This window comes from Lepidochelys kempii, chromosome 5 (assembly GCF_965140265.1).
Source record: "Lepidochelys kempii isolate rLepKem1 chromosome 5, rLepKem1.hap2, whole genome shotgun sequence".
NCBI lineage: Eukaryota > Metazoa > Chordata > Testudines > Cheloniidae > Lepidochelys > Lepidochelys kempii.
The window spans coordinates 61,046,236-61,063,885 of NC_133260.1; the positions used below are offsets into that span (position 1 = coordinate 61,046,236).

General features: G+C 40.8%; 1 protein-coding gene across 17 annotated transcripts in view; it reads right to left on the minus strand.

Moving 5' to 3' along the window:
• Window positions 1–2,423: 2,423 nt before the first annotated feature.
• MCTP1 (multiple C2 and transmembrane domain containing 1) overlaps window positions 2,424–17,650 on the minus strand; it is a 476,976-nt gene continuing 461,749 nt past the window's right edge. For 14 of the 17 annotated variants that reach the window (XM_073344510.1, XM_073344509.1, XM_073344516.1 and 11 more), the window contains 3 exons: window positions 15,168–15,277; window positions 5,348–5,445; window positions 2,424–4,247 (listed from right to left, as the gene is read on the minus strand). In XM_073344510.1, coding sequence (XP_073200611.1) covers window positions 4,176–4,247; window positions 5,348–5,445; window positions 15,168–15,277 — 280 coding nt within the window. In that variant the 3' untranslated portion in view covers window positions 2,424–4,175. Of the gene's footprint in view, window positions 4,248–5,347; window positions 5,446–10,506; window positions 11,388–15,167; window positions 15,278–17,650 lie in introns of those variants that run through there. The other 3 variants (XR_012158969.1, XM_073344512.1, XM_073344511.1) reach the window with 3 other exon arrangements.

The window sequence follows — 17,650 nt, forward strand, 5'->3', positions numbered from 1 at the left end:
TGTTCTGTTATTTTCTTTGTTGGTCCTGTCCTGTAGTAGGTGACTTCTGGGTACTCTTCTGGCTCTGTCAATCTGTTTCTTCACTTCAGCAGGTGGGTATTGTAGTTGTAAGAATGCTTGATGGACATCTTGTAGGTGTTTGTCTCTGTCTGAGGGGTTGGAGCAAATGCGGTTGTATCATAGAGCTTGGCTGTAGACAATGGATCGTGTGGTGTGTCCTGGATGGAAGCTGGAGGCATGTAGGTAGGAATAGCGGTCAGTAGGTTTCCTCAGGAAGTCAGTGGTGTCTCGAAGGTAGCTGGGAGTGCTGCTAGCGTAGGGCCTGAGGAGGGAGTCTACATAGCCAGTCAATCCTGCTGTAAGAAGGCCAATGCCTGAGATGATGGGGTGCCCAGGATTTCCAGGATTATGGATGTTGGGTAGCAGATAGAATACTCCTCTACCCATGGCAATGCCCCTCTGCCATGTACGTTGGTCAAACTGGACAGTCTCTGCATAAAAGAATAAATGGACATAAATCAGACATCAAGAATTATAACATTCAAAAACCATTTGGAGAACACTTCAATCTCTTTGGTCACTCGATTACAGACCTAAAAGTTGCAATTCTTCAAGAAAAATACTTCAGAAACAGACTCCAACGAGAGACTGCTGAATTGGAATTAATTTGCAAACTGGATACAGTTAATTTAAGCTTGAATAGAGACTGGGAGTGGATGGGTCATTACCCAAAGTAAAACTATTTCCCCTTGTTTATTCCCCCCCCCACACTGTTCCTAAGACATTCTTGTCAACTGCTGGAAATGGCCTACCTTGATTATGACAACAAAAGGTTTCCCACCCCCTCCCACCCTCCCCCGCTGTCCTGCTGGTAATAGCTCACCTTAAGTGATCACTCTCGTTACAGTGTGTATGGTAACACCCATTGTTTCATGTTCTCTATGTATATAAATCTCCCCACTGTATTTTCCACTGAATGCATCCAATGAAGTGAGCTGTAGCTCACGGAAGCTTATGCTCAAATAAATTTGTTAGGCTCTCTAAGGTGCCACAAGTACTCCTTTTCTTTAAGTCAAGACAAGTCTCCATCGTGGCATCCTATATATCAGATGACCCTCAAAGAGCAAGAATGGAGCCTTAGACAAATCAGTGAGAAACCATGGCGGAGCACTGGCTTTGGCTGCTGCAGGCTTATCCTATATAATGAGGTTGCATTTTTAACCAGTGTTGCTTATGTAAATTTCATTTGCACAATGAGATACTATCTTTAATGCTTCACTCACTTACAGTGTAAGTGGTAACTCTCTACTTTTGATTTTGATCTTGAACAATTTACTACTGTATACTGAAAAATGAAGTTTTCAGTCGGTTCAGCCCATGCTTCTTCCAGCATATAATTCAGAAGAAAACAAGAGTACAGGTTACCAAAGATTGAACCTACTGATCTACTTAATACTGACAGCTTCTTGTTGAATGATCTCACTATACATTAAGCAGTGGAGGCTGTTGTCTCACGTGTATGCCCTTTAAGGGCTAATAAGCCAGGGAGTGACTTTCTGCTACAGACTAGGTCAGGCAGAGGAGGCTGACCTATTCCTCCCTACCCCCGCTGACCAGAAGAGAGGGGAGGGACTATATAAGTCCATGCCAGTGTAGCAAGAGCCCTCTTTTGGGTGAACCAGCACTCACCCTCCCACCCATGGAAGTGGTGAAATACCAGGTATTGGCAGAATATGCTGTGGGCATTGCGGTAGTTGCTTCTGTCTCCCTCCCTGCCCATCAGATTGGCTAAAGTAAAGTGCAGGGGCAGGGGGCTTGTCACTTCCCCACAGCATGTTCAGGGGACAAACATGGAAACAGGAGTTAGGCTAGGATGTCACAACTGCTTATGTAAATGTGGGGCAGCTGTCCAGTGTGGATACTCCATAGCGAAGGGCCAGAGTGATCAGATTAAAGAATACCTCCTTTAAATCCTTTACCAATCCCTTTTAAGGAGCAGAAACAGGTTGTTTAGAGCACCTATGACTTGTACAGGCCGGAACTAATATTGTCCATAGTCATTGTATGCCCCCCTCCACCCCCCTTTAACCCACGTTTGAGAGGAGGAGGGTGACAGAAGCCCCCTCCCTATAAATTTATGGAATTCCTGCACTTCCATCTGCAAGATACTCCCAGATATTTAAGAATGAAGGTGGCAGCACATTAAACCACGGCATATCTCCTGTCCACCTTCCAGTAGTGTAAATGTTCATAAGGTAGACATTAAATATTAAAAATTCAGTATAGGAAAGTGCACAACAACTGATGGATAAGATAGAGTACAAGGCTTTCAGTACAGCAGAGAAAGTCTGGACACATCAATGGGGGACAAATTTTTATACTTTTGTTTTAATAACTTAATAAAGTCCCATCAATAATGATGCTTTAGTAAGGTTGAGTTGTTTATTAATGGTGTATAGTTCTTAGCAACCAACAGTGACAGGATAGGTATGGGTGCATTTTAAATAGATCACTGTAACATAATGATCTAACTGGAGCACATTTAGGCCAAAGGCTTTTCACAGAAAGGTAATAGGAGTGGCTTTCTTTCAGGCATGTTATACAAACAGAAAGGATCAAAATAGCTCTATTATAAGAAACAGTAATTAGCAACATATCTTTACAACAAAAATAAGTTTCCAAATTAGCTCTCATGAGCAATGCAGTTAATTTAGACACATATATACATTTCCCTGCACACACTATTTCTAAATATCCTTTTCAAATACATATTCCTACAGTAGTGCAATACAACTTTCCCAGCAATCACAACACAAGCCAGCTGCCCCACAAGGTAGGGCACAGAGAATTTCTCATGGCCACAATCCTGCAGTTTCTACTCAAGCAAAATTCCCTGTAACTTTACTAGGAGTGTTGACTAAGAGTCAAACAATTAGGCCCTTAGTTAGTGGATAGTACACTCCTCTGTGGGGAGTTACTTTAGGTGTAGAACTCTCCAGGCAGAGATATGAGAATATATCCCTAAGTATTATTTATACAATGGCTATTAAAATAGTTGAAATGTAAATCATTTTTGTGTGCGTGCTATTTAATTTACAAAATGGACTTTCAGGCAGAGGGGCACGTCTGTATCCGGAGGACTGATTACTTTATTAAATAAAGAAATAAAACTGGTATGTCACTTTTACCATTGCATTTTTCCCTTACACTGTATGTCACACCAGTAACAGGTAATATAATATACCATAAAGCATTTTAATATGACCTTGTAATTAGAAAGCAAAAACATTTTGTGTAACAGTTTAGTATTAAAATTCTTTATATGCACAAATGGTGTTCATAACCTGACACCTGAAGCAATATGGATTTAGTTTGATAGTTCAGTTGTAAAGAAAATACTATGTACTTCATTCACTAAAGTAGTCAGTACAAATTAATATTAGTGGTACATATAAAAAGAGATGCAGTCAGTTATAAACCTGGCAGTATTTTTAGATATATGTATGTATTTTAAAGTCTCTTGATGGAATGATAAAAAAAGGCAGGAATCTCTTCAATTAATGGAGCTCCAGTATGAGATTTGCACTCTGTGTATTTCTCATTAGCTTACAAGCAGCCCAAGTCAGTCTGAATACACTACACCAGAAGTTAACAAGTGTCTAAAGCTTTGATAAAACTTAAATGCAGTAGGTTCCATTACGTTGTATTTCTGTTTAAATATATAAAACATAAAAAACTGTAATGGAAATTGATTGGATAAAAATATTAACATTCAAATAAAACTGCACTTTTTCAAATCAGATTTAAATTTATATTTTTGCAGATTTTATCAGCATGACTTGAATATTTAATTTAATTTTATGTGCCTTCTATCATCAAAGATATTACATATCTACCACTTATTTTACATTAGGTATTTTTATTGTATTATGTTATCAATCACAGGCTTTCCCCACAGCATAACCCATCTTTGAAGCCTTCATCAAATTTGTCTGTACAATGCTAAATATATTTTCAATGATAAATGCCTTTGTACAATATTTACAAATTCTCTCCATTGTGATAAAAAGACAAAATAAATAAAAAGCTTAGAGAAAGGAAATGCTGCCTAGGCTTTGGGCTTTTTCTTTTATCTTCCCCCAGCAGATGCTAGACTCCTCAGGAGATGAAGTTGGCTAGCCGGGATTGTTTCTCTTTCTCTTATTTGGGCTGTGACTGGGATCTTGTTTCAGTTCTTGGTAGTGCACCTGTTTAAACACAACGTTCAGAAAGAAACTGGTCAGGTGGCCACTCATGAGCAGAAAAAAGAGCACTAAAGGAATGAGATTTTTTTTCCTTGGGGGAGAAAAGTGCTATCCTGCTTCAAACCGTATGGGCGCTGCAGCTGGGCTGCAAAAACAACAGAATAATAGATCTGGAGTAAGAAGAAAAATCAGAAATAGGAAGATCCTGCCAGGAAATACAATAAGGTATTGATTTAGTGAAGTCTTTTTGTTTTCCTCACAAAATATTACTATTTATTTACTATTTATTACAATAAAATAATATTGAAAATAAAACAGTATCAAGTTGAAAGAGATCAATAAAAATTCCTTACAATCTGTTATTTAATACATTCTCCAGTAATGCAAAGCCCATAGCATGCAGAGGGGCAGATTCAGACATAATGTATGCAAGTGCAACACCAAGTATAAATTTAACCCAGCATCTGAAAATGTCGAAAGCCTATCCTCTTGATCTACCTAGTGAGTTATGAGAACATGCTGTAACACTTAACAGTTCTTGGAAGATCCCACACCACAATATAAGTGCACTAACTTCATAACACATTTTTTAAAAGGGCAACCTCATCCCCTGTAGTAAATGAAACAGTTTTCACCTTAGAAAAACAGGTGGCAACAACAACCCAAATTCACAATGCTACCACACAATACTGAGCAAAACAGCCTGCCGTTGACTGCACTGTTGAATTTGCTTTTATTACCGGATATCCCTAGTTCTTCTCTTCAGGGGCTGATGGCTTCAGACAGCAGCAATTCCTACAACAAACCCCAGCAATATTTACAAGTCCCTGGTGGTTGCTTAATAGCAACTCCATCACCCACTACCATTTCCTAAATTTTTACAGATTGCCTCTAAAGAGACAACAAAGGCAAAAACTAATTCCCTAACTGGAAGAAGTACAGAAGACTCATCAGCCTGTTTGAGTTTCAGATTCTATGGGCCAGAGAATATAAACTCAAAACAAAATAAAACAGTTTTTAAAATTATAAAAAACAAAGCCATAGAATTATTAAACTAATGTTAAATTGACAACCATATGAGAATTAAAATAATGTATACACACCACTTGTACATCTGAGGGAACTCTGGAAAGGAAGTCAAGTAGCTCATTGTTATCAATTGCATATGGACTGCGAAGTTTCTTTGTAAATTTATTGATGCCTGGAAAAGTGATAGTTCAAACGTTATTAAAATCTCTGGAGTTTTTATATCACCAGTTATTAAAAACACATTTCTGGAAAACTTCTGACAAAGATTTTAAGATACATTTTTAGTATTAACTTAGTGCACTATATACTCAGGCCTGGTCTATATTACAAAGTTAGGGCACCATAGGTTGATTTGCATCGACCTAGTTGTGGCATGTGTCTACACCAAAATGTGTCTCCTGCCAGCATATGCACACCATTACAGTGACGCAATGACACCATCTCCCCAAGTGACACAGTTGACCTACTTAGGGTGAGAGTGCGAGTATAAACACTGCATTTCCTATGTCAACTCTAACTGCTCTCCAGTAGCTGTTCCACAGTGTCCCTACTCCTGCAACAGTGGCCACTCTGGTCACAAACTCCACAGCCAAGAGGTCATAGAGACCCAAAGCTGCCCACCACCTCCTCACCCCTCCTTTAAAATCTGTATGCTTTTGAAATTCCTTTTCCTAACTGCCTCCCTCTTGAGAAACACCTACCAGCTCACTTTTGTTGTGTGCATCAGACCTGGCCAGCTTCAGAGGCACTAGAAGCACTCCTGCTGAGAGCAGGCAAGAAGTTCTGGATCTACTTGTGTGGGGAGAAGAGGCTGTGCAGCACAGCTATGGAACAGCCACAGAAATATTGACAGCTATGTGCAGATTGCACAGGGGATGCTGAAACAGGGCAAGAGAGGGATGAACAGTAGTGGCACCTGACAACAAAGGAACTTTGCCTGGGATACCAGAAGGCAAGGGAGGGCAACAATAAATCTGGTAAAAAGAACAGGAGTACTTGTGGCATCTTAGAGACTAACAAATTTATTTAATTAAATTAGTCTCATAAATTTGTTAGTCTCCAAGGTGCCACAAGTACTCTCTTTTTCTTTTTGAGGATACAGACTAACACGGCTGCTACTCTGAAAATAAATCTGGTGTTGCTCCCAGACCTGCCGTTTAACAACAAACCATGCCATACTCGCTGGTGACCCACCAACACTCTACAGAGCACTGTGAATGCTTTGCTGGAGCTTGAAGACGAGACCCCCCCCTGCTGTGAACAGTGATGAGAGGGCAGATGTGGACTGGAAAGGGGTCATTTTAAATTGTTGGACACAAAGTAATTTTATTTTAAAAATTACTAAAATGATTTAGCTGAGAGAAACAGGAAGCGGTAGGCCAACTCTTACTAATTATTTCTCTGGCTGCCAACACACGGGTATAGCTCCCACTATTTAGTCATGGGGGGTCTTTTACATACTTTAGGGGACACCATGATTAAGGCAAAGAAAAATAATCACAATTATTAATCATTTTATTATTAAAGGAAAAGAAAACAACAAGTAAATCACTGGTGACATCCATTACAATCTCTTGTCTCTCTCTCTCTCTCTCTTTGGAGAGCTTTAAAAGAGATTACACCCTGGAGAGTGAACCAGTCCAGGGGCTGCTTTTCTCTTAGTAAGTTAAGACCAAAGTATATTGTTTCCCAGAATTATTGTGAATGCACTTTAGCATCGTATTAGATACTTCAACCAATTATTGTTGCCTCTACATAAACAGCTTAAGGCCAAGTGGATTTTGTTGGTTATTAATAAATAACCAAAAACAGTTTATAATTGGAGAAAGTAAGCAATCTGAATTAATCCTATGAAATCGAAGAAAATATTTAAATTAGTTACCTAGTAGAAGCCATTTCAGGCCAATTAACCAATATTAAGAATCCTAAATCCAATTAAAATCCACTATTTCTCTGTTTGCCAATGTTTAGCCTATCTCCTCTCCAGGAAGTCATGATTTAACCATCTGATGATTAACAGGAGAAAGTTAATATTTTAAGTTACAACAACATTATAACATACCAATAAAATCATTACAAGGGTCTTGGCAGTATCTTAGTTAACTTTCTCTCACCAAACTAGGTTGATGTTTTGGGGAGGTTTCCTTGGTTTCTTCTCAAGTCTTCTGTGTTTTTCCTATCTGTCTGTGTCAGCTTGCGGGATGGATAGGATGGGTTGTGAGGTGCTTGCTGTCTAAGCAGAGTAGCGAGGGTCAGGGTCAGGGGGCTTTATGCATGTGTGAGGTGCTCACTTCAGAGGTTTTACACCCTTCTCCTTCCTATTTTCAAGAAATTATAGGAAACCTTTTGAGGTTTTTAGATTTAAAGTTGATTGCTGTCACCCTTTCAGGGTTGGCTTAGGTGATACTTTCAGCTCTTGAATATGCAGTCTGTTTAATGAGTATGCAGCATTTCTTTAACTGCCTTTGTTCTTGGGGATGGAAAGGTTCAGATATCTTTTAAAATTAAAATTTTCTTTTTGTTCAGTCCATTTTCTAAGATATTAAAAGATAAAACTGAAAATATATTTTTCCAATTGTCCAAAACATTCCTGGTTTTATACAAAAGTTCTGTTCTTAAAACAATTTTTTAAAATTAAATAATTCAAATAGTCTTGAGCTTAAATAATTAAGTGTTGATGACTTTGGAGATTTGATAATTCTATTCCGGAGTAGGTTGAGGGTTTGCTTGTGCACTGCCAGAAATTAATTTCCCATTAATATGAATATCCTATACTTAAATGGCTTCTCACACTAGTTGAGCAAGGGCATTAGATTCCATGTTGGTACATAAACCATTTACACAGCAATGACATCAGGAGCTACATTAGGAAGTTTTCATTTAGTTAACATATTTGGAAGTCTACATTTCACAGACGTGTTTGTCATTTCAACATTTAAGAAATAAACAAAAGTTTAAAACATCTCCAACTAAACATGTTTTTCTCTAAAGTGTTTAAGAACACAAGCAGATTTTCTTGCAAGAGTATGGGGGTTGGTAGAGCCCACTTTAACTCAACTTATTGCTCTGATAACACACCCTTACATTCCTTTCACAATCATGGTTCTTCCTAAAACATCAAAGTTTACATAGTTTATTTCTTGATGTTTGTTTGTCCGTGGGAAATAAAAACAGAAACCTGGAATTTCTTTGATTAGCTTTAACATTTTGTAACATAACTAGCCAAACATATGTATTTCCAAACATCCTGACTATAACCTTCTTAAAGCTATATCTTAATATTTAGTAAAGGTGCAAACAAGTTTGTAATGACTTAAGAAATTAAGTTGAAATAAATTTATTAATGTAATTTTTGCATCAATATTGAAGTCTTTCTTCCACAAGAAATGGGGTGGGGAGGAGATGTGGCAGGGACCATACTGTGAGGAAGGATCTGTTTGAAACTCTCCTGGAGTCAAGCCAATCCCAGGTGAGTGCAGATGTGCTGATGAAGGGGAAGGGAGCTCAGGTAAGGTAGTATGGTACTCCAGTTACACAATTTACATTAGACCAGTTCCTGTACTCAGGTCTGCTTTTCAATTCTTTCACTTGTTGAGGCAGGCAGGAGGGGGCCATGCAGAATAAATTGTTTATCGGAATAGGGATGTGTCTTCTACCCTCATGAGAGATGTTAATGAAACTTTCATGGAGATATTCTACAATCCTCTTCTGAAAATTCCTACGGAGCACATCCTTGTTTCTTCCCCCACAATAGGAGACCCTTCCCACACCACTCTGCAATAAGTTTGGCTGGCACTGCTGCAGTAAATAGGCTAGCAGCATACAGGACACGGTGGCTTTGGGACGTCAATTGCAGCTGGGTTCTCTGTGCCGTTTTCATCCTCAGCAGTGAGATATCAGCCAAAAAAGGTCACCACTGTCTGTGAAAATAGTGCCATATATTCACTGCACTTTCCTTATACCCGTATCCAGAGAGGGGTGCCAAATAATCAAAGCTTCAGTGCAACAGAACACTCACCATGGTTTGAGCTGCTGAGTGGTGCTGTAGTGAGGTGCTCCAAAGCTAAAGTGACAATGAACATTTCACATTAAAGGTATGTAGGGGGATAATGTAAGATAGTTTTGAGACTTATCTTTCCCTTTCCATTGTGACTGTATATCGGTGCTGTTTCTGTCTGTTTTAATCAGCAAACCCTGGCAAGGTGGTCTGGAAAGGTGCCTGAATGTCTGACCCTGATCAGGAGGCGAAAGAATAGGATTCAGAAGGACATGCTCTCTGACACCCTCCCATCCTCTACTGCCTCAGTTTGTGAACATAGGGCTTGGGAGGAGCCGTATGACCATGAAAGACCGAGAATGGAGAGAGCAGTTGCTGCACAAGAAGGAAAAAGACAGAGGTGCATCGAGAAGCGCACCAGGACATCACGAGTTTGCTCAGGCAACAAAATCAGATGTTGCAAGCAGTATTGACCTACATGCCCAAGATCCTGGACTCAGCAGCCTTTCCAGTCATTGGAGAACTCCATAGTTGCAGCTCCCTACATCCCCCAACATACCAGGTGGCAGCCTAGTCTACATCCTTATCCCTACCACTGCACATGGGCAGGACAAGATGGATCATAGCGACACGTATACAGGCCTGTGAAAACCACACGGTGCATGTGTGGCCACAACCTACTATACCGCAGTAGGTTTTACATACATGAATATTAACCATCACTTTTTACTTCGTATTTTCAAGTATGGTTCACCCTTTTACAATGTTGGTAGAAGGCTTAACTTTGTGTGTTTGTTGGCTCTTTAATTTTGTTGTCTGTTTCTTTGCAAACAAAGTTCTATTTTTGGAGACTCAGTATCTTTATTACTTTACATTACAAAATTCATAGCAGGAAGCAAACACCCACTGATATTTAATCTTCATACACATGACAATCACTTTCATAAAACCATCAGACAACATGATTGTGGTTGACTGTTAAAAGAGAATCTTTTTTTAAGGCCTCCTTTAGCCATATATCTCCAGTTGACTATCAGCCCATGTGTCTGGCTGTTCAAATTCAGCAGACACCCAGTCCAGCCTGACAGTAGCTTTTTCCCCTTCATCCTCACAGATATTATGCAGTACACAAACAGCTATAACGACGGAGATGTTGGCCTTGCTGAGATCCTAGCTAGTGAGTAAACAGCACCAGCATTCCTTCTATCTATCAAAAGCACATTCAGGGGTCTTTACCTGCTGAGTTAGAAGCTGAATCTTTTTTTGGTGCTGTTCAGGTAGCCAGTGTACAGCTTCAAAAGCCAGGGAGCAATGGGTGGGCCAGGTCCCCCAGAATCACTATTAGAATTTCAGCATCACCAGTGGTAATCCAGTGGTCAGGGAAGTACGTTCCTGTTTGTAGCTTTTTGAGAAGTCGTCTGTTAGAGATGAGAGTATCATATTGCTATCAGTTAAGTGTCCCTGGTGATGCACTAGCACTTGCAGAACCATGGAAGAGTATCCCTTTCTGTTGATGTACACAGTGACAAGGTGGATTAATGCCAGAATAGAGAAATGCATGTTGTGTATCACCCCAGTATAGTCTGACAACCTGATTGCTGCAAATCCATCCACTATTTCCTGTACATTACCCAGCATCACAGTCCTGCGTAGCAGGAGTTGCTTAGTGGCCTTACACACTTGATGACAACTGCCTCCACTGTGGATTTTCCAACTCCAAACTGATTGCCAGCTGATGGACAGCAATCTGGCATTGCAAGTTTCCACATCATGATTGCCACTTGCTACTCCTGTTAGAATAGCTCATTTTGATGTCCCTGTACTGGAGGTTTGGGGCAAGCTCAGCACACAGATACTGGAGTGTAGCCTGTTATATCCAAGAGTTCTGAAGCCACTGCTAATCATCCCAAACCTGCATTACAATGAGATCCTATTAATCGGCCCTCATTTCGCAGGCCCATAAGCAGTGATCCACCATCTAGAACGGCTCTGCAAACACCAGCAGCAACCTGGCATTTTTTTTCATCATCCCCATCAGTATCTGGTTATTGTGCTTGAACATCTCTTCATCTTCATCTCTCATCACAATCTTGGTTGTAGTAGTCCTGGTTCAAGTTCTGCAAATACAGGAGAATTGTGCATCCTGTATTAGCAACTCTCATGAGAATGGTGCTGTGCAGGATCCATGCTTCTGCCACAGAGATGGCAGAGACAAAAATGCAGTGCATGAGGCTGTGGGAATTTTTTTAAATGGTGTGAAAATTATAGGATGTCGAAATTATTTCAGGATGGAGAAAGCGACAGGGTGGTAACTTGCCCTCTCGCTCCCAGAAATCCCTAGGCAAATCATTGGTATCTCACAAAGCACCACAAAAATGTCCCAAAAGACACTGGGCTGGGCAGCGGCACAGGGCACACTGGGATACCTATCATAGTGTGCCAGATTTTACATGGATGCAACACTCATGCTGGGTATGTGTAGCACCAACAAAAGAACCCAAGTGCCCAAGCAATATACAAAAGTCAGCAACTATTTCCAGATGCAATTTGCTTTGACGAAACTTTGTAGTGTAGACATGGTATCAGTCTCTAAATGTGCTCATGGAGTATTTTTTTTTCCCCACTAGCCCCTCCTTTAATTTTCATCTTGGCAGTAACACCTAAAGGTGATTGGAAGTTTTCGGATGGAACATTTTTCTGTTAGAAAATGCCAATTTGTCAAAAGCAAAACATTGCGTGGTAACATGTAGATTTTGACACGGGTTCCGATGGAACCCTACCTTGCTAGTCATGTTTCAAAACCTGCCTGCTAGGCACGTTTCAGTGAAAAACCTGCTTGGTTTCCTGCCAGCTTGCCTGCCCAACTCCCCAGCAGCTGGCCCAAAGAATTGCCCCAGGGCTTCCGGGGTCAACAGATCCAGGGAAGCTCTGCCATAATATCAGACTCTTGGGCCAGCTGGCTGCCCAGCCTCTAGAGTCTGGGAAGCAAGCTGCCCAGAGAGCTGGGGAGTCCTGACATCCCACAATATTTCATCCCAGAAACACTCAAACATGATGTTTCTAAAATATGCAATATGTTGATGGGGCTGGCAGGCTCTCTGGCTCCATGGCAGCCTCAACTCTGAACATTCAGGGACTGTCATGGAGCTGGGGATCTTGGAAGCCCCAAAAGCCCTAGCAGCTTCTGATTAAAAAACTGCATGTCAGTTTCAGTCAGCAACCACCAAGGGTCTTGGGGAGCGTATTTCACTCCAGAAATATGTTTTGGTATTTCTGAAATTAAATATTACAGAACTTCATTTCCATGAAAAATTTGGACTCTTTGGCCCGATTGGAACGAATTTTCTGAAAACTCTGACATTACTGCAGAATGGAAATCTGATTTCCTGGTCAGCTCTAGTGTCAACTGTTTTTTTTGTTTGTTTGTTTGTTTGTTTTAACCGTTTGGCACTTTACAGTAAATTGTGGTAATGATCTTTACTCCTCTGCTTCAGAACTCTCAGGCTATACTGTCAGATTCAAGCTCCTGTCAGTTTTGTTTAGGGTTTTTTAATACATATTTTGACTTGGGAATATTTTTAGAATGGAAGGTCTGATAGTTCACTTTTCCACACACAAAAAAGCTGTATTGGGTTATTCAAATCAGCAACCAAAGTTCAAAGGCACCACGCCCATCTTCCAAGACTAAGCTAAAACAGCATTTCTAAATTACAATTGCTATTGCATCATTAGACACTGGGTCTGAATCACTCCGGTGGGCTCACTGGGTACTAGCCTGGCAAGACCTAGTTTGTTGGCTGTGGAAACAAAATATGTCCAAAGCAGGGCCCACAGTGGCACAAGCCTCCCAAAATCCCACATCACCCAGAGCAAACTGGGACAGCTCTCAAAATGAACTGAGCCTGCTCTATGGGATTTGGGACCAAGCTCGCTGGGAGATAAGATGATTCAGTTTCTCATTCAGGCAGCCTTTGCTGGTAGATCATCTATGGAACTGTAGCTGGGTTATAAAGCTTCATGCCCTTGGCAGAATGTTTGTAACAGAGCAGCAGTGGTAACGCCACTGGCCTTCCACAGAGTGAATCCACAATCCTACACAACTGCCCTGCAATGCAGGGTGTGAGGAGAGAAGAAAGTTGCACCCTGTGGGGGTGAATTTTTTGGTGTACGTTTTGAAATTCTAGCCCTTACTAAAATTGGTGAATGGGGAATCTTTGAGACCCAGCCACATCCATTTGAGAGGACCCAATTCAGCATGGAGGCACTGAGAAATCAAGTGTCTATCCCAGACCTTCTGAAACTGATCTGTGGACCACCTGTTGGTAAGGAAGAGCTGGCAGACCACATGGAATCAGCTGCTTCTTGGTAGCACGAGAAGAGTCTGGATATCTGTAAAATAGCTATACATAAGGAGGAACAAACCTAGGATCCTCCTGTTAGCTTTATCATATGAAAGGACTAAGAGACACGCCACCATGACTGGAGACTGCAGCCAGACAAGAGCCACCATTGGAAGAGAAGTGTTCAGGAAGAAGGGAACCAGGCACCATGTGAAAAGGAGTGGGTGAAGCAGAGGATGTACAGCAGTGAGACAGAGAAGAGAAGAAAAGCAAAATGGATGGGAGGGGAGCTGAATGGAGAGCAAGAGGAAATGATGTGATTAAGCCTTTTCAAAACATTTAAGATGAAGCATTTTGATAAGAGCTAAAAATATATCAATACTTTCCTAACATTATTTTTCCATATAAGCAGCTGTGTTAGCCACAGGGATGCTGCACAATTTTGAACAGAATTAGATTGCAGGTGCTCCAGAAGAGACACTGGACAAGTTTGAGAATTGTTAGTTTATGCAGAGGAAAGAGCAAAGAATCCTTTGGAATGAAGAGTCTTGGAGAAAAAGCCTTCTGTGGGTGCAAAAGAGGAAAATGTAGCAATGCAGATGCTATCTGACATTGCATGGAGGAAATTTCTTTAGGAGAAGAGTCACTAAACAGCAGAATGGCCGTATGAATTTGCAAAGCAGCTCAGAAACTACTTTCCTAGAAGTGACCACCTGTCTTTCACTAAAACCAAATAAAAATAAGCATTTGCTTTTCAATGCAGAAAAAATGAATGAGAAGAGGAGTTGAATATACACCAATGAGGGTAGAAACTCCAAATAAAGTGAAAATGTGTGCGAGTTTGCAGGGTTCCATTTCAAGAGCAGTTTTTAAATGAGACCATTTTCTCTGTGCAGGGTGTTACAGAATGCAGGTACAGCTGCTACAGAGGTGGGTTTGTGTTCAAAATATATGATCGAAAACGCTGAACAATCTTTATAACTGGTATACTGTACAGTAGCTTTTCTAAATCAGTATAAAGAAAATACACAAGCCTATGTGAGAGGTTAAGCTGTCTCCTAAAATACCAAACAAACCAAAACCCCCAACCCACTTTTGTTCATTATCCACCAGTAAAATATCATATGTTTTTGTTCGTCTAAAGGTGACCTTTTAAGCAGGTGTCTAAGCACTGTGTTTACATACACTTTCACAAGATAAAGTGCCGCAGCAAAAACATTGTCCTAAATGCACTATATAGATTGAAATGCTCTGTTTGTGTATAAGTGGTGAAAATAAATCAGAGTAATATCTAGACAAAGCTACACTTTGATATATGAAGAATCCTCCTGGCTACATGTTTATAGTATGATGAAGTTTAGAATGCCAGACAAGAAAAATGCATTTTGCAGGTGGGCCTAAATCTTTACCCAGTTGTGATTTTTAACTAACCTGTCTGTTTCCATCATGGAATAGCTTCATGACCATAAATACTGAAAACTACTGACACTATAACTCATCCCTTAAAAAACAGTTTGTTCTAAGTGGCTCAGACAGTTAAAAAAAGGCTTTACTTACCCCAGACAAGGACAATGTATCTCAGTGGAATGAAATACAGGATGACTGTGAACACACACAGGGCAACAATTGCCAGCCAGCTTAAGAATGGGACAGTCCAGTTGAATGTACTGAATGAAAAATTAACATAAGTCAGAAGTCTAATCACTTCACAGAACTAATAAGAGACCAAATAACGGGCAGGCAGATTACAACTCTGTAAATGGAACAGGTTTCAGAGTAACAGCCGTGTTAGTCTGTATTCGCAAAAAGAAAAGGAGTACTTGTGGCACCTTAGAGACTAACCAATTTATTTGAGCATGAGCTTTCGTGAGCCTCAGCTCACTTCATCGGATGCATGCCGTGGAAACTGCAGCAGACTTTATTTATACACAGAGAATATGAAAAAATACCTCCTCCCACCCCACTGTCCTGCTGGTAATAGCTTATCTAAAGTGATCCCCCCCCCCCCCACAGATGCTCTGGTTTAACTTGGATTTAAATTTGGAGAGTGGTCAGTTTGGATGAGCTATTACCAGCAGGAGAGTGAGTTTGTGTGTGTATGGGGGTGGGGGGGATGTGAGAAAACCTGGATTTGTGCAGGGAATAGCTCACCTTAATTATGCACATTGTAGGGAGAGTGGTCACTTTGGATGAGCTATTAGCAGCAGGAGAGTGAGTTTGTGTGTGTGGTTTTTGGGAGGGGGGTGAGGGGGTGAGAGAACCTGGATTTGTGCAGGAAATGGCCCAACTTTATTATCATGCACATTGTGTAAAGAGTTGTCACTTTGGATGGGCTATCACCAGCAGGAGAGTGAATTTGTGTGGGGGGGTGGAGGGTGAGAAAACCTGGATTTGTGCTGGAAATGGCCCACCTGATGATCACTTTAGATAAGCTATTACCAGCAGGACAGTGGGGTGGGAGGAGGTATTTTTTCATATTCTCTGTGTATAAATAAAGTCTGCTGCAGTTTCCATGGCATGCATCCGATGAAGTGAGCTGTAGCTCACAAAAGCTCATGCTCAAATAAATTGGTTAGTCTCTAAGGTGCCACAAGTACTCCTTTTCTTTTTGTAAATGGAACAGTCAGTCTTCAGCAGTGAGAGGACTGAAACTGCAAATGAATGCATGGATGCTAAATATGTTGGAGATCTGGGGTTTGATCCCACCCCCTGAGAAGATGAAACTCAGGCTTAGACTCTCTATCCACTCAGGATGGCACCTATCAGCACCTGCATGCAAGCTGAAAACCAATGCTTATGGCCTTAAGAGTTCCAATACTTTCCTCTATTCTAGCCCCAGATCCCTGTCCTCTGTTCACTTGCTCAAACAGAGTACAAGGCATCCCTCCACGCTTAACTGGAATCAGAGTATTATACAGTGCTGCTTGGGTCATCTGATTTGATTCTCCCCTGTGCTCTATCTGAAATACATGGTCAGAGAAAGAAATTAAAAGTTGATCAGAGGGCACATCTTTCTCTGTTTAACATATGGCGGCACTCCCTGTCTGATAGTTCAATCACAGTGGGGGAGGACTGAGTGAAAAGCCTGTCTGTGTGCAAGGTAGGCAACCCTTTCACACTACTATTAGTGGGTTAGGGGAAAGGCAGGTATGATGGTTAGTTTTGCTGAAGGTGAGGGACAACATCGGGAGGAAAGGGAAGGAAAAAAGACAGAAGCAGGGCAGCAAAGGAAAGGGAAAAGGGGGTGGGGAGAACAAAAGAAGGGAGTGGTTAAAGAGAAATGAAATTACAATAAGGAAACAAGCTATACCAATCTCAAAAAAATGAGAAGGGCATTATTTGTTCAAAGACAAAGGGAAAACAGAGGGATTGGGCTCCAACAGAAGTTTCAGGGAAATGGGTTGTCACATCAAACCTTCAGATTAAAAAACCCCTAAGTGTGTGCCCCAGATCTCACAGTGTAATACAGATCTGCTGAGCAGCCAGTTTTGTAGAGCCTGAGATGGGGGGAGGAGGGGAGAGAGAGAGAGAGAGAAGAGAAGGAAATGCCAGCCAACAAGTCTGGAAGCAGCTACTGTGGGTCTCCCACCCCTGAAGTGCAGTGAAGAGATGAAGGCCAGATAGCCAATTTTAAAAAATCCCAAGGGAACTTTTATTAAATGGAGTTTGGTTAAAAGGGATTGTTATATAAAAGTCACCACCACTCCAAGGATGCTCCCTGGCATTTGTCTTCCTATAAGAAAAGTATGCTTTTGGCTCTAAAAAGGTTGACAGTATTCCCTTTAAATTATTATTAATAGACATGTACCCAGATCATTTTGGCTAAATGATTCTGGCTTCTGTGGTTAAATAATTACTGTTGTCTGAATTGCTAGCTATAATTTTTCATAATGATCTCTGGCTTCTTTTGGTTGTGTTTGTCTTTTTCCTCCCCAGCAATTTTGACCTGTCTCCAGAGTGAACATTATGTAAGTGTCAATTGCTGTAGGATCACTCCCTAAATCCTGGGGACACCTGCTCTTTTCCCTTCTTCTGCGTGT